The 17,726-nt window shown below is 44.1% G+C and overlaps 1 protein-coding gene across 2 annotated transcripts in view; it reads left to right on the plus strand.

The window, feature by feature from the left end:
* Positions 1-4,605: 4,605 nt before the first annotated feature.
* The window catches only part of CDK5RAP1 (CDK5 regulatory subunit associated protein 1), a 37,284-nt gene continuing 24,163 nt past the window's right edge, over positions 4,606-17,726 (plus strand). The window contains exons 1-6 of one of the 2 annotated variants that reach the window (XM_047068896.1): positions 4,606-4,676; positions 7,491-7,805; positions 11,306-11,409; positions 12,166-12,200; positions 13,199-13,299; positions 16,070-16,280. In XM_047068896.1, the coding sequence (XP_046924852.1) occupies positions 7,514-7,805; positions 11,306-11,409; positions 12,166-12,200; positions 13,199-13,299; positions 16,070-16,280 (743 nt within the window). In that variant the 5' untranslated portion in view covers positions 4,606-4,676; positions 7,491-7,513. Of the gene's footprint in view, positions 4,677-7,490; positions 7,806-10,300; positions 10,439-11,305; positions 11,410-12,165; positions 12,201-13,198; positions 13,300-16,069; positions 16,281-17,726 lie in introns of those variants that run through there. The other variant, XM_047068897.1, reaches the window with a different exon arrangement.

Consider the following 17,726-nt stretch of genomic DNA (forward strand, 5'->3'; position numbering starts at 1 on the left):
TTTGGTGGCTCCCACAGTCCCAAGATGGACCAGACCCAGGAGTGGGACTCCTTTCTCTGGAGGAGAGCAGACTTTAACCACAGGGCCATAAAGAAAGTCTATTTGTTATCTGTTATTGTGTGACAAATGACCCCCAAATCTAACAGCTTAAAACAGTGAATGTTTATTATTTTTCAGGTTCTGTGTATCAGGAATATGTGAAAGGCTAAGCTGGGATGTTCTTGACTCAGGGGCTTTTACGAGGTTGCAATCAAGGTATTGGCTGGGGCTGCACTCATGTGACAGCTTGACTGGGGCTACAGGACCCATTTCTGACATTGCTCACACATGTGGCTGTGGGAAGGCAGCCCCAGTTCCTCACCACCTGGGCCTAACCATAGGGCTGCTTGAGTGTGCTTATGACAATTAAATTAGCTGCATATCAAGTGCTCAGTAGCCACGTGTGGCTGGTGGCTATTGTGTTGGACTAAGCAGTTAAGACTGACAGGTCCCCATGCACAGGGAACAGAAATTCAGTAGGATCTCCCACAATCAAATGTGTGATTCAGTTTGGGCAGACATGGAAATAACAGAGGGGCCAGTGGGGACCTGACCTACTCTAGGGGTTTACAGGAGGTTTCTCTCGCAAAGAGACACGGAAGCTGGTGTTCATCTAAAGGAATATGCTAAAATTCAGCTCTTGTTGCAATAATGCTGTGGAAAAAAATACCCAGCCTCAGGGGCCACAGCCACAAGCATTTATTTTCATGCTCCTGGGGCTGCATGCTCACTGAAGTTTGACTATTATAAGCTGGGCTTGGCTGGGGGTGTCACCAGGGAAGGATAAGGGTCATTGTCCACCCGTGGCAGTGTGAAGGCTTCCTCTCTCAAAAGAACTCACACTGGGATATAGACGCTGCCACCATGGTGGGGCTCTGTGTGGCACCGGTGCCCCTGTGTCCCCTGCTCCATGGCCATATTAGGACGGGACATCTTCCCTTTGCAACTTGACAGTAAACCTGAATATTTTTCTAACTGGAGTCTTTAGATCCCAGAGTATCCAGGGACTTGTCTGTAGAGTTTAAGCATTTTCCAGGAATTCTGGTATACTTTCATAGTACTGATAGTTACCCCAAATAATCAGATCACATTCTAGGTTATCTGGAGAACCACAGTCAAAATCAAGAACCATGATACGGTTTTCGGCCTGTGTTTGCCTTTGTATTTTTGACTGAATTGGTAGCCAGCAGTCATCTAAGTAGACAGTGTGAGCTTAATTCCAGTATATCCCAAACTCCTGAAATCCAGGTTTGCTTCCATCATCCTCACCGCCCCAAGACAGCACGATGGTCCGAGACTCCACAGTCTTTGGGCAACTGCCACAGCCTCCTAAATGCTCTCCTTATTTGCCTCTTCATCCTCTTACCCCCAAAGCAGTGTATTCTCCACATGGCAGCCACTTAATAGGCAAAGAAACTGGGAATCAGCAGGGATGACTAACTTGGCCTTGACTATCATGGTAAGTGTCAGAACCTCAATGGGAACCCAGCCAGTCTGACTTTCACTTAGTTAGTCAGTGGTAAGAATAGCATTTTGGGATCAGCCTGGCCTGTGGGTGGATCCCAGTTCTGCTATGCAGTAGTTGTGTGAGCTTCAGCATGTGATCACCTTTTGTATTTTCACTTTTCTTGCCTTAAAGTGCGCTAATAATAACCTCATAGAGTTCGAGTGAGGAGTTAGAGAAGTCATTGGAGCGGGGGCTGTCAGGGCCCCCAGAGCCTTACAGTTCGGAGTGTTGGGGCCAGTGCCTTATCGACACAGGACTTTCTTCCAAATCACAGATCTCCTTGCCCAGACAGAGCTGAAGTGCTGAGGAACTAATACACATAGGAGCATCTTTCTACCATGACTGCTGGCATATAACTAGTCTAGCTTCCTCTCCTCTTGGGTGTAATAATTCTGAGGTATGTGTGCTACACGGTTTCCCAGAACTCCCCAACAGAATTAAACCCCAGATGGCCACCATGGTAACATTCTTTATTGGCCATCTCCCCTACCCTGTCTCCTTCCCTGACTACCCTGTCAATGTTTCCTGAGACCTCCTACCTGCATTCAAATCCTTGTCTCAGGGTCTGTTTTTGGAGAACCCAGACTAAAACACAACACAATAATTTATTCATTTAACAACTATTTATTAAGCTCTTCCATGAGTTAAGACTCTCTGCTAGATCTTGGGGATGTTGCAACGGACAAGACCGAACGTATCCCTGCTCTCAGGCAATGGCAAGTAAATAAATAATGCCATCATTTTGGATAGTGACAAGTACCGTGAAGAAAATGATGGGATAGTGATGGGAGCAGGTTATATGGAGTGGTCAGGGAGGGCCTCTCTGAAGAGCTGATATTTAAGCTGAGACCTGAAGAATGAGAAGGGACCAGCCAAGAAACAATTTTGGGAAAAAGCATTCCAGAAAGATAATTGTTAAGTAGATTCTGACATAAACATGTGCTTGGAGTATTTATTGAAAGGAGCAAAATAAAGTTACAGAGTTGAGGTGTAGTCAACTAGAGAGAACATGTTAGAAGTAAGTTGGGGAAGTAAAAGTAAGCAGAGGCCAGATCATGCAGGCCCTAGGACATGGTAGGAAATCTGGATTTTATTGCAATGGTAATGACAAGCTACCCAGAGTTTTCAGCAGAGGAATGGCATGATCTTTGTCAATAAAACACAAACAAACAAACAAATTCTGTTAGGCTCGGTATGGGAAGTAGTCTGTAGGCGACAAAGGCAAGGGCAGAAGCAAGGAAACTTTGCTGGCTATTGCAGTAGTTTCTGATGAGATGTTGGTGGCCTGGGCTAGAGTTGTAGCACAGGAAGTGGGTAAATTTTAGACATTTTTAAAATGTTTATTTATTTTTGAGAGTGAGAGAGTACGAGCAGGGGAGGAGAAGAAAGTGAGGCAGACACAGAATCCGAAGCAGGTTCCAGGCTGTGAGCTGTCAGCACAGAGCCTGATGTGGGGCTGGAACTCACAAACAGTGAGATCATGACCTAAGCCAAAGTCAGACGCCCAACCCACTGAGCCACCCAGGTGCCCTGAGACATTTTTGAGTTAGAGCTGGCAGGACTTGCTGACGGATTGAATCTGGAGGTTGGGGGAGAGGAAACAAAAATGGCCCATTTCAATTTCTCCTAGTGCAACTGGGAGGATGGTTGGGTCATGTACTGAGATGGGCTACCCTGGCAAGGAACAGGTTTTGGGTGAGGATGTGAGTGTGGAAATGAAGAGTTCTGTATTAAGGTAGAGTCGGTCATTAGATACCCAAGAGGACGTGTCCCTGTAGGCAGCCGAACTATGGATCTGTAACCACCCTCTCAGGGTGGGGGTTCAGGCTGGAATGGCAATGGGAAGTCTTTAACCTCTAGCACAGCGCTGTCCAATAGAAAGAGTATGTGGGCCATGTATACAAATTATTCTTTAAACATTTATTATTTTTTAAAAATATTAATTTTGGGGGAGAGTGCAAGCGGGAGAGGGGCAGACAGAGGGGGACAGAGGATCTGAAGTGGGCTCTGCCCTGACAGGCTGATGGCAGTGAGCCTGATGTGGGGCTTGAACTCACAAACTGTGAGATCATGACCTAAGTGTAAGTTGGAGGCTCAACTATTTATTTATTTTTGAGAGAAAGAGGGAGTGGGAGAGAGGGAGAGGGAGAGAGAGAGGAGGGGGAGGAGGGGCAGACAGACGGGGACAGAGGATCTGAAGCAGGTTCTGCACTGACAGCAGCAAACCCACAAACCATGAGATCATGACCTGCGCGGAAGTTAGTCGCTTAACGGACTGAGCCAATATACAATTTAAAACTTCCCAGTAGCCACAGTAAAAAAGTAAAAAGAGGGGCGCCTGGGTGGTTCAGCCGGTTAAAGGACAGACTGTCTCAGATCAAGTCATGATCTCACAGTTCCTGAGATTGAGGACTGCGTGGGGTCTGCGCTAACAGCGCGGAGGCTGCTTGGTATTCTGTCTCTCCCTCTCTCCCCCAAAATAAATAAATAAACTTAAAAAAGTAAAAAGAAACAATTTAAATTGTTTATTTAGCCCAGTATATCCCAAATATTATTTTAACACGTAATCAACATAAAAATGGTTGATATTTTGCAGTCTTTCTTCCACATCCGTTGTGTATTTTTAAAAAAAAAGTTTATTTATTTTAAGGGGTGGGGGGGCAGAGAGAGAGAGACAGAGAGAATCCCAAGCAGAGGCTATGACAGCGCAGAGCCCCATGCCGAGCTCCATCTCATCCATAGAGAGATCGTGACCTGAGCCAAAATCAAGGGTCGGATGTTTAACCCAGCGAGCCACCCAGACGCCCCTCCGGTGTATATTTTACATTTAGGGCACATTAACTCGCACTCACTCCATTCCAAGCGCTGGGTTACCGCAGGCCAGCTAGGGGCGAGCAGACAGGTCAGCACCACAGCGGTTCCCCAAGGCGGGGGGCGTAGATGTGGGGAGCCGGGAGCCACCGGGCCAGCACAGGAGGCGGCGCTTCCGGTGCACCGTCAGGGACGGAAGCCGAGGCGGACCGGAAGTCGCTTGTGCGCGCGCTCCGTGGCGGCGGAAGGCGGAGGTGGGGGTCCAGGCCGCTTGAGGGGAGCTCCTGTTGCCGGTTGCTGGGTTTTCGGGCTGCGGAAGGTGAGCGGCCGGGGCGGCGGAGGTGGCCCGTGTTTGGGGCAGGAGGGCGGCGGGGCCCCCCAGGTGCGCGGCGCTCAAAGGGAGATGGCGCGGGCCCTGGAGTCAGGCTGTCGGGGTTCGCGCCCCAGCTCCGCTGCCTGCTCGCCTATGACCTTGGGCAAGTCACCCCTCCTTGCCCCCAAGCGTTAGCCTCTTCACCTGTGAAGCGGGGCTGATAGAACCTGCTCTACGCTGCTGCTGTGAGGATTAAATACTGTAATCCGTGGGAAGGGCTAAGCACCGCGCCTGAAGCCTGGTAACCACCCAAGAAAATGTTTGGGATGTTTATCGTTTATGTTCACTTTTGTTGAAGTGAGGTTGCCGTCTTAACGTTATTGGCGACTACCAGTTTTTGAGCCCCGCCCCCCCCCAGCCCCTACATTGTGTTCTGCAGACATTTTGCTTGCGTTATCACATTTGATGCCCCCAGCATTCGAAGAGATGGGTACTATTGAGAAATGGAAGCCCTCCAAGTTTAAGAAGCACCCCAGGTGCCCAAGGTTACCTGGCTAGGCAGCATGTGGGTCAGACTACGACTCCAGAGCTCATGCTCTTAACTGTATTGCTCTGTACCTCCCAGGAAAGGGAGTGTGGGCTGCAAATGTGCAGTTATTGAAGACTTACTGTAAGCCAAGTTGGGTTTTTAATACTTCTTTAATTGTCACAACACCTCTGGGACACAGGTACTGCTTTTAATCCTTATTTTACAGATGTGGAATTGGCAGCTCAGAGATGGGAATTTGACTTGTCCAAGGTCACACAACAAGTAAGGGGCAGAAAAGAGTGACTTTAAAGCTCTCTCTAAAAGACTGCTGTTCTCTGATACTTGAATGTAGCTTAGCATTGCTCCTGCCTAAAGTGCGGGTAGCCTATATGGCAGGTGATCAAGTGAGAGAGGTCATCGGCCACATCTGCTCATTTTACATGTACGGCTCCTGCCAGGAGTCAGTTACTGAATGGGAGATGCTGAGAATGTAGAAATGAATGAGATTTGTTCCCTGCTTTTAGGAACCTGTAAGGGATGGCAGAAGTGTAAGTAGTAATTAACAGCAGAGTGTGATGAGTCTTGAGATAGAGATTAGAAGGAGGCTTCCGGAACCCAGAGGAGGACCCCAGCCTAGACTTTGAGGATACAGGCTTCTAGGAGGAAACAGATCTAAAAGCATAGGAGTTGGCTCAGTAAGTATATAGAAGATATACTGGGCAGAGAGAACAGTGTGTATAAAAGCCTAGAAGCTAGGGAAGATCAGTACAGAAATGTCTGGTATGACTGGAGTGAGGCAGTCAGGCTGGAGACCCTGAAGGGGTCTGAAGTCCGTTAAGGACATGTGGTAGAAAGAATGTCTCCATCTCATACTTTGAGTCATCTAGGTTACTTCCTGGGAGACATCCACTGTTTCTTTAAAAAAAAAAAAATTTTTTTTTAATGTTTATTTATTTTTGAAGGAAAGAGAGCGAATGGGGGAGGGACAGAGAGAGAGGGAGACACAGAATCCAAAGCAGGCTCCACGCTCTGAGCTGTCAGCACAGAGCCTGACCCAGGGCTCGAACTCACGGACAGCGAGATCATGACCTGAGCTGAAGTAGGACACTCAACCAACTGAGCCACCCAGGTGCCCGCAACCACTGTTTCTTATGCATTCTGTAGATACTATGTTCATTTATAAGTGTGTACCTTAATATTCTTGCCTTCCTTCCCCCACAGATTAAAGTACAGCATGTTATAGGTACTATTGAACACTGTGCTTCCTTGTTTTTGTTATGTATAGATTCAGCCTTACTTTCCAACAGTTGCATTTTATTCCATTGTAAGGATGTACCATGTCTTATTTAACTAGTTCCCTTTTGATGGCATTTAGATCTTTTCCATTCCTTTGCTATTAGAAACACTGCTGCATTGAATATCTTTATACATGGGGCATTTTGTACATGTAAGACTGTATCTGTAGGATAAATATCTAGGAATGGAACTGCATCTGTAGGATAAATATCTAGGAATGGAACTGCTTGGTGAAAGTGTTTGTGTAATTTTCATGGAAAGTGGCAAATCACCCTGTGTAAAGATTTGCAATATTCCATCCCCCCAGCTGTGTGTGAGAGGGCCTGGGTAGGAACTTTGAAGGCAGCAATTTGAGATTCTTGGAGGGTGGGAGGAGTCACTGATCAGACATGGTGCCTCATGTTAGATACTTACCATTTGAAGGAACTCAAAGGAAGATGCCTTCAGACAGTGGTTTTCATAGAAACAGGCATTGTAGCAAGGTGGCTAGGAGCCGCCGGCTTTGTAGTCCTATAGACCTTCATTTGAGTCCTGGCTCTGTTGCTTAGGTGGAGCTTAGGTAAGTTCCTTAGCCTCTCTATGTCTGTTTCCTCATCTCTGAATGGGGTAACAATGGTGTCTACTGTCTATTTTGCCAAGGATTGCTGTGAAGATTTAATGCATTATTACATGGAAAGCCCTTGAAACTGTTCTAGCACAAGGTGCTACTTTGTTATTTTGTCACACCATCTCATCTCTCTACCACCCTTTTGTTTTGAAAATTGCCTGGATTTGTATCTTATCTCTGGCACCCCTTTGTGTGATCTTGGGTAAGTTGCCCCAGTTTTTTTTTTTGTTTGTTTGTTTTTTGTTTTTAACCTGTAAAATAGGGATAATACTAAGAGTATTTTCTTGGGTTTTTGTGTATTAAATGTATTAATACACTGGAAGTGCTTACAGCGTTGCCCTGTGTGTCGTGTTAGTAAACATTGGTGATACCTGTTCTTCTTTTGCAGACTTTGGCTGTTGGTTTAGTGCCATGCATCCTTTACAGTGTGTCCTGCGAGCACAGAGAAGGGGCCCCTGGGCTTCTGTGTCCTGGCTGCTGCTCAGGACCTGCAGGGCACAGAGTAGTGTCCACGGCACCACATGTCCCGGTCCAGAGAGGCAGCAGGAAAATGGAGTTCGGAAGGATTTCAGCTCTAGGCTGGCTGCTGGCCCGACTTTTCAGCATTTTTTAAGAAGTGCTTTAGATCCTCAAGAGAAGCCTGATGTGGAGGACCCACCCCCCTATCTCACAGTGGATGAACTTTCTGGGAGGCAGAGAAAAGGTTGGTTTTATTTTTCTTTTCTCTTTGGACTTCTGCTTTGCTCCTTTCCAGCATTCCTGATTCTTAATTGTTCTTTTATTGCAGACCTGGCTCTGCAGGGTTAATAGTATGGGAAGGCTGCTGGCTTATGGAATTGTCAGACTTTATCAAGTAACATTAAAGAAACTCATACTTTTGGTCCATGTGACTGGGGGTGGAAGTCCTGGGGAGTCCTCTCTTTGGTTACTTTTGGAAACCCTATAGTCTCTGTTCTGATTTTTAGATCGTCTTAAGTCATAAGGCACCTTTCATTATTGGTGCTGTAGAAATTCACTTTTTATGCTTCAATAAAGGTTTTCTGAGAAACACTATACAGTCAGTTAAAATACCTTTTCCTTTTTTCTTTTTCTTTTTTCTAAAGTTTATTGGAAGAAACAGAGAGACAGAGAGACAGGGAGAGAGAGAACCAGTCGGGGAGGGGCAGAGAGAGAGGGAGACAGAGGATCCAAAGCTGGCTCTTTGCTGACCAGAGAGCCTGATGCAGGGCTTGAACTCACAAACCGCGAGATCATAACCTGAGTAGAAGTCAGACGCTTAACCAACTGAGCCACCCATGTGTCCCAAAATGCCTTTTAAAAAAAAAGTTTGAAAAAATAAAAAACAAGTTTGAAGAGACATTGAAGGGCAACCAGATCTCTCCCCCTTTGCTCTGTTTCAAAAAAAAGATTTCCTTCTATAATTCTTTTTTTTCCAAATGTTTAAATATTTGTTTGCTTGTTTATTTTGAGAGAGAGAGAGAGAGAGAGAGAGAAAGTAAGTGTGTGTGCCTGAACAGGGCAGGGGCAGAGAGAGAGAGGGAAAGAGAGAATCTCAAGCAGGCTCCATGCTGTTAGCGCAGAGCCGGATGGGGGGCTCTGTCCCACAAACTTTGAGATCATGACCTGAGCCAAATCAAGAGCTGGATGCTTAACTGAGCCATCCAGGTGCCCCTCCTTCCATAATTCTTAAAGATTTGGTTGCAATCATATAGCACAAATCATTTGTAACTTGATGTTTTCATTTGACACTTTTCTAAATACTGCAGTCTTCATAATCAAATTTTTAAAAATTGGTACAAAATATTACATTGTGCTGTACTATGATGTACCTGTTCCCTATAGTAGGACATTAGGTTGTTTCAAAAGTTTTTATAAGTAATGCTATAATATGTATCTTTGTATATGTACACACACACACACATATACATATAAGTGGGTGTATATATTCTAAGACCTTTTTTTTCAGAGTAAATATCAAGGATTTGAATTAGTAAATCAAGGAGTGTGTACATCTTATGACTCCTGCTAGGTATTTTGTAGTCTTTTTAAAATTTTTTTCTTTTTAAATGTTTACTGATTTTTGAGAGAGTGAGCACAAGTGGGGGAGGGGCAGAGAGAGAGGGAGACAGAGGATCTGAAGCAGGCTCCAAGCTGTCAACACACAGCCCAATGTAGCTCAAACCTAGGAACTGTGAGATCATTTTATTTATTTATTTATTTATTTTTTAACATTTTTATTTATTTTTGGGACACAGAGAGACAAAGCATGAACAGGGGAGGGGCAGAGAGAGAGGGAGACACAGAAGCCTGACGCGGGGCTCGAACTCACGAACCGCGAGATCGTGACCTGGCTGAAGTCGGACGCTTAACCAACTGCGCCACCCAGGCGCCCCAGAAACTGTGAGATCATGACCTGAGCCAAAGTCAGGTCATGACCTGAGCCTCAACCTGCTGAGCCACCCACACACCCACTAGTCCTCTTTTTTTAGACAAGGAAAGTGAGCCAAAGAGCATTAAAAAAAGCCCAAAACCTGATGTTTCTTTCTTTTATAAATTACTGCTCTTTTCTGTTGGTTTTCATAGGATTTTTTTGTCATCAACTTTTAACTTCATTTTGACTTTATTTGGGTCTGTGGATTAAAGATTGCCAGTGGGGATAGGGGTTGATAGAGGAATTTAGTTTGAAAGGGCTTGCCAGAGTGTGAAATTGATGTTCCTATTTTTTTTTTTAAGTTTATTTATTTATTTTGAGAGGGAGAGAGTGCAGCCAGGGGAGGGGCGGAGAAGGAGGAAGAGAGAGAGAATCCCAAGCAGGCCCCATGCTTTCTCATGAACCGTGAAATCATTACCTAAGCTGCAACCAAGGGTCCGACGCTTAACCGCTTAATGGACTGAGCCACCCAGGCACCCTTTGATGTTGTGAAAGCTTTGGGTGGCCCAGCTGGTTAAGCATCTGATTCATGATTCCAGCTCAGGTCATGATTTCACGGTTTGTGAGATTGGGACCTGTGTTGGACCCTGTGTTCACAGTGCAGAGCCTGCTTTGGATTCTCCCTCTCCCTTTTTCTCTCTGCCTCTCCTGCACACTTGCTCACATGCTTTCTGTCTCTCAAATAAATAAACATTAAAAAAGAAGCTTTATGCAAATGTGTTTTATGTCATAATACAGCCATACTTTTTTTTTTTTTTTTTTTAAAGGTTTTATTTTTAAGTAATCTCTACTTCATCGAGGGCTCTACTTCAACCTGAGGCTCAAACTTACACCTGGAGATCAAGAGTCCCATGCTCTGCTGACTGAGCCAGCCAGGTGCCACAATGCTTGCTTTCATTTGAGATGTATGTTTGTAGTTTGTAGTTTGTTTGTAGTAGGAAGTTCTCATTTTTATTTTGTGGCTTTGTGTACCCTCCTGCCATTGTTGTTATTTTCAGAGGTTGGAGAACCTTGTTTTGAGAAGGAGGAGTGTAATGGATTTAAATTTATTTTTGGGGCGCCTGGGCGGTTCACTTGGTTTAGCCTCTGACTCTTGATCTCAGCTCAGGTGTTGATCTCCGGGTTGTGAGTTCAAGCCCTGTGTTGGGCTCTACACTGGGCATAGAGCCTACTTAAAAAAATTTTTTTCGGGGCGCCTGGGTGGCGCAGTCGGTTAAGCGTCCGACTGTAGCCAGGTCACGATCTCGCGGTCCGTGAGTTCGAGCCCCGCGTCGGGCTCTGGGCTGATGGCTCAGAGCCTGGAACCTGTTTCCGATTCTGTGTCTCCCTCTCTCTCTGCCCCTCCCCCGTTCATGCTCTGTCTCTCTCTGTCCCAAAAATAAATAAACGTTGAAAAAAAAAAAAAAAAGGCATTAATTTAAAAAAAAAAAAAAATTTTTTTCCCCCTAAGTTGATAATCAACACTATCAGCTAGTCCTCCCTTTTCTGTTTTTATAACCACGTTGCCTTGATTCTCAGGTGCATGTTTCCCCTGTATTTTAAATGACATGGCCTGTAATTATGTATGTATGTATTGCAGTGTTTCTTTTGTTCTGAAAGGCTGTTGTTAATTTGGCAGTACCTCTGGCAGTTAATGGTATCTTAGAATTGAGGCAACAGGGGACTTGGATAACTGGTTGCCTCAGATGTTTCTGGGGCATTTGGGAAAGAGACCTTTTGAGACATACGGTCCCTTTTAGTCTGCCTACTGTGGAATCCTCCTCTCATTGCAGTCTACCTGGAGACCTATGGCTGTCAGATGAATGTGAATGACACAGAGATAGCCTGGTCTGTCTTACAGAAGAGTGGCTACCTGCGCACCAGGAACCTCCAAGAGGTACGTGGGTTTTCTGCTTCCCTTGCTTCCTGGGCCTGGATGAGACTGTGCATTTGTGCCAGGACTTATTTTTTTAATTTTTATTTTTTTAATGTTTATTTATTTTTGAGACAGAGAGAGACAGAGCATGAATGGGGGAGGGTCAGAGAGAGAGGGAGACACAGAATCCGAAGCAGGCTCCAGGCTCTGAGCTGTCAGCACAGAGCCCGACGCGGGGCTCAAACTCACGGACCGTGAGATCATGACCTGAGCTGAACTCGGACGCTTAACCAACTGAGCCACCCAGGCGCCCCTGTGCCAGGACTTAGATACAGCTTTAGAAACAGGGTATGGCCTGGTGAGAGTGGGTTTCCTTGAGTAAAGTGTGTAGCATGGGACTAAGGTGTATTTTTGTTCTGGTTATTTTTGAAACTTTTATGGTGGTGCTCATTTTTAGGCAAGGAACTAGGTTAAAAATGGGCTGTGAGGTGGAGGGGAACGGAGGAGTTAGTGTTTAATCTCTGAACCCAACAGAGGAGATTTAGTTGGGGAACATGAAATGATTCTGGAGCTTGATGGTGGTAATGATTGCACAATAGTGTGAATGTACTTAATGTTCCTGAACTGTACACTTAAAAATGGTTAAAATGGTAAATTTTATGTATGTTTTTACCACAGTAGTCGGAATAATAGGAAAGAAAAAGCTGTGGGTAGTGATTCTACAAGGCAGATTTCAGAGATTGTAATTTTCCCTTTTTTTCCTATTTTTCCACTCAGGCTGATGTGATCCTCCTTGTCACATGTTCTATCAGGTGGGAGTTTGTTCTTTACCTAGAGAGTGAACGTGTTTTGTGTCAGAGTTAGCAGTGCCAGGCTGGCCTACCTGTGGAGATGAGTCAGTGGACTTGCAGTTTTACAACATGGGAGATAGCAGCGATGGAACTGGGCTGACATTTGCCGAGCACGTGCTGCGTATCCTGTCTCGTGCTGAGCACTATACATACACTGATTTAATTCTCACAACCACCCTATGGGGTAGGTGCTATAATCAAACCCATTTTATAGATGAGGGGTATGTTGAGGCACCCAGCTTTTCCTAAGGTTTCTCATGCAGGTAATGGCACTTGTTTAGGATGTAGCATCATGAGGGTTAGGGTGCAGTCAGTGGCCGGGTACAGGGTTCTTCTGAACGGAGATGGGTGGCATCCATCGGAAGTAAACATATTCTGTTTCTTACTTTGTTTCTGTGTACAAGGCACATTTGTGTTAGTGTTTCCTTAGTGTTAATGGAATCCAGCATTTTTGTTGAGGGTGTTTCTGCTGTAAGACACTGAACTAGATGGCTTTGGGAGATTCAGAAATGAACCCTCCTCCATGGAGCCTTGCTTTAAGGAGCTTAGTCTGATATGGGAACTAAAGCAGAGACACAAATAGCTCTAACATCTGGCAGAAAGCACTATATAAAAAAATCAAACAATAAAAGAGAAGTTGCTAAGTATAGGGCAAAGTATAGTTATAAGGCAGTTAAAGGGCGGACAGACTGTATGAGGCTTTGTGAAGTAGATTCTGAGTTTGCCGTAAAGGCTTGTCAGGTGTGGAGATATGCAGGAAGGGTGTCATTGTGGGAATGGTGAATTGTAGCAAGTGGTGCTTCTTCAGTTGGCTCCCTGCCTGTCTTCCCTTAACTTAAAAGGTAGATAGTCCTTTAAAGGGTTGAAGTTTCTTTTGATTTTATTTCCGTTGCCCCACTCTTTTAGCTTGTGGTATAGTTGATTGTCAGTTTCAGTTATACCTCTTTTGATCTTTGTAGGGAGAAGGCTGAACAGACCATCTGGAATCGTTTACATCAGCTTAAAGCCCTGAAGACAAAACGGCTCCGCTCCCGAGTGCCTCTGAGGATTGGGATTCTAGGTATCCGGTAATTTGGAGATTTTGTGTTTTGATACTTGGGCTCCATGAAAATTAAAAAAAAATTTTTTTCTTTAATGTTTATTGATTTTTGGGGAGAGAAAGAGAGACAGTGTGCAAGCAGGGGAGGGACAGAGAGAGACGGAGACACAGAATCTGAAGCAGGCTCCAGGGTCTGGGCTGTCAGCACAAGAGCCTGATGCAAGGCTTGAACTCACAAGCTGTGAGATCATGACCTGAGCTGAAGTCAGATGCATAACCAACTGAGCCACCCAGGTGCCCTGAAATTTTTTTTCTTAAGTTTATTTGTTTATTTTGAGAGAGATAGTGCATACACGTGCAAATTGGGGAGGGGCAGAGGGGGGGTGGGGAAAGAGAGAATCCCAAGCAGGCTCTGTGCTCATGAGATCACAGGTCTCTTGAGCACAGGTCTCATGAGATCAGGTCTGAGATCATGACCTGAGCTGAGATCAAGAGTCGGAGGCTCAAGTGACGAGCACCCAGGTGCCCCTTCATGTAGCTTTGTATGCTAGGGTTTCCGTTAGATGCTGGATTCCCAGCGTTTGAAGAAATGTCATGCGTCCCATGTAACTTTTGTATTTGATGTCAAAGGCTGTAGCATGAAATAAGCTAAAGCCCATAAAAAGGGCTTTTCATAGTGCCTTGAAGTCATGGGTACTCAGAATATGGTCTGTCCTTGTTAGAGTTTAATGGGGCTGATGGTGGCAGAGTTATGGATAGGAGAGAGTTTGGCGTCTGAAGGAACAGCATGAATTTAGAGTGTAGGCACCTTTCGTCTTGACTCCTGAAGTAGAGCCAAGTGAGGATCGAGATCTGCACTGACCAGTATGGTAGCCGCTAGCCACATGTGGTTATTTAAATTTAGCTAAAATTGGGGCGCCTGGGTGGCGCAGTCGGTTAAGCGTCCGACTTCAGCCAGGTCACGATCTCGCGGTCCGTGAGTTCGAGCCCCGCGTCGGGCTCTGGGCTGATGGCTCAGAGCCTGGAGCCTGTTTCCGATTCTGTGTCTCCCTCTCTCTCTGCCCCTCCCCTGTTCATGCTCTGTCTCTCTCTGTCCCAAAAATAAATAAACGTTGAAAAAAAAAAAAATTAAAAAAAAAAAAATAAATTTAGCTAAAATTAAATAATATTAAAATTTACTTTTTCACTCTCACTAGCCACATATTGACTTCTCAGTAGTCACACTTGACTAGTGGCTACCATTTTGGACAGCACAGATAAAGAATATTTCTATTATTTGAGGAAATTCTGTTGGACAGCTCTGATCTAGATAGCTGGAAAGCATATCTCAAAAATGAATATTCTGTACCCTCTTGGTCCCAGAATATAATGTATTTAACTTTAAAATTGGCTGTCCATTGTGGAATGATTAAATTAATTCCTCTTGATGGGTCAGAACATAGTTGGAGCATATCCTGTTATACAAATTAATGTACTAAGTGACATAGGAGGATGGAAGGATTAGCTGAAATGTTTTGTTTCTTTTTTTATTTTTTATTTTTTAATGTTTATGTATTTTTGAGAGACAGAGAGAGACTGAGTGTGAGCTGGGGAGGGACAGAGAAAGAAGGTGGCACAGAATCCCAGATAGGCTCCAGGCTCTGAGCTGTCAGCATAGAACCCGATGCGGGGCTCAAACCCACGAACTGAGAGATCATGACCTGAGTTGAAGTTGGACGCTGATCTAACTAAGCCCATCCAGGTGCCCCTGAAATGTTTTGTTTCATTTCAGTTCCTTCATTATAGAAGCCCCTGGCTATATCTTTGTTAGGAATTTCAGAAATCCCCCCAATACTTTGTTTTTTATTGTGGTAAAATATAGGTAACATGAAATTTATCATTTGAGCCCTTTTTTAAAATGTACAGTTCAGTGGCTTCAAGTTTAGTCATATTGTTGTGCAACCATCACCACCATCCATTTCCAGAACTTTTTCATCTTCCCCAGCTGCAACTCTCTACCCATTAAATAACTTCCCATTTCCCTTCTCACCTTAGCGCCTGGCAACTTACCATTGTACTTTCTGCCTCTATGAATTTGATTATTCTCGGTAACTCATACAAGTGGAATCATGGAATATCTGTCCTTTTGTGAGTGGCTTATTTCATTTAGCACAATGTCTTCAAGATTCATCCATATTATAGCATATATCAGAATTTCCTTCCTTTTTTAAGGCTGAATAATATTCCATTTTATGTATACACCATATCTGTTGATGGACACTAGGGTTGCTTCCACCTTTTGGCTATTGTGAATGATACTGCTATGAACATAGGTGTATAACCAAGAATAGGTTTTTTTTTTTTTTTTTTTTTAATGTTTATTTTTGAGAGAGGGAGGGGCAGATTGAGGGAGGACAGAAGATCTAAAGTGGGCTCTGTGCTGACAGCAGTGAGCCCGATGAGAGGCTCAAACTCATGAAACCATGAGATCATGACTTCAACCGAACAAATCAAGAGTCAGACCCTTAACTGACTGAGCCACCCAGGTGCCCCTGGATGATGGTTTAATTTTTTTCTGAGCATTTAATTGATTTCTTTAGTTGCTTGCTTCCTTTGGTTTTCTCATATAGGAAGATGCAGGTTCCAGTGCTATGGAAGTACTGGGCAAATTTGGGGAATGATGATGCTAAACTCTTAAGAGAAGTTTCTGTGCCCTGGTCTCTGAATGTAGCTGGAGGTAATGTGTACTGAGAAGAAACCACGAGACCAGATGCATTTGTGAATGGGTACTTATTTTGTTTTTCTTCCTCAGGCTGCATGGCTGAGAGATTGAAGGAGGAGATCCTCAACAGGGAGAAAACGGTGGATATTTTGGCTGGTCCAGATGCCTATCGGGACCTTCCTCGGCTGCTGGCTGTTGCCGAGTCAGGTCAACAAGCTGCCAATGTGCTGCTCTCTCTGGATGAGACCTATGCTGATGTCATGCCAGTCCAGACAAGCCCCAGTGCTACATCAGCCTTCGTGTAAGACACTGCCCAAGAGACAGGGAGTGAACTTCTCCTTTCTCACTCTTAAAATAATGTTAATTTTGCTACATTAAAGCAAATTAATACATGCATATAGGACAAAACATAAAAAACAAAAAACTGATAAAGTCAGACTCCTTCACATCTCTTCTCCCCGGTCTTGTAGGCCACCTCAGAGGCAGCCATGTTAGTAGTTTCTTGTATAGTCCTTTTAGGAGTGTTCTTTCCATATCCATTCATACATGTAATATGGGATCTTTCCTACCATTCTTTCTGTATTCTAATTTTTTTTTTTTTTAATTTTTTTTTTTAACGTTTATTTATTTTTGAGACAGAGAGAGACAGAGCATGAACGGGGGAGGGGCAGAGAGAGAGGGAGACACAGAATCTGAAACAGGCTCCAGGCTCTGAGCCATCAGCACAGAGCCCGATGCGGGGCTCGAACTCACGGACCGCGAGATCGTGACCTGAGCTGAAGTCGGCCACTTAACCGACTGAGCCACCCAGGCGCCCCTGTATTCTAATTTTTTACTTAGGAAAATATTTTCAGCTTTCCTATGCCTTTTTTTCTTCCCCTGAACTTTAACTGAAAAAAAGTAGTAAAATCTGGTGACAAAATAGTTCATATTTGTTGAAGAATACGTGGAAAAGATTAAAAAAAAAACATAAAGAGGAAAGTAAGAGTCACCAATATTCCAACCACCTAATGATGAACACTGTTATCATTTTGCTATATTATTCCTGTCCTTTCCTGTGTGTGTATGCTTTGTACCTGTGTTTAGTTGTAAAAATGGGCTCTTGATGTACTTGGTTTTATAACCTTACTTTAAATGGTGAAATATTTTAATTTTATGTAATTAAATTTTCTATAACAGAGATTGGCAAATTGGCAAAAAAAAAAATTGCAGCCTGTTTTTTGTAAATGAAGTTACTGAAATATAGCCTTACCATTTGTTTATATATTATCTGTGGCTGGTTTTGCCATTACAGTAGCAGAATTGAGTAATCGTGACACAGACCGTGTGGTCTGCGAAGCCTGAAATATTTACTGTCTGTTTCTTATAGAAAGTTTGTCAACCTCTGTCATTTTAATGGCTATCCCACACTTCTTGGAAAGCTTAATAAAAACAATAGCTAACATTTATTTAACAGTTCTTCAGTGAACATCTTTGATATTCATAATTATTTCCTTAAGGTAAATTAATGTTTTCATATACAGGATGCAATTGGAAGAGAGTGATTTAACTTAGAAACCTAATAATTGGATCAGGAACGAGTGAGAACTATGAATTCCTGTTTTAAATCTGAAGTTTCTCAGGGGCGCCTGGGTGGCTCAGTCGGTTGAATGTCTAACTTCGGCTCAGGTCATGATCTCGCTGTCCATGAGTTCAAGCCCCGTGTCAGGGTCTGTGCTGACAGCTCAGAACCTGGAGCCTGCTTTGG

The sequence above is a fragment of the Lynx rufus genome, unplaced genomic scaffold, assembly GCF_022079265.1.
Source record: "Lynx rufus isolate CCGP_SWC_20201006 ecotype Redwood Valley unplaced genomic scaffold, mLynRuf1.p SCAF_8, whole genome shotgun sequence".
Classification (NCBI taxonomy): Eukaryota; Metazoa; Chordata; class Mammalia; order Carnivora; family Felidae; genus Lynx; species Lynx rufus.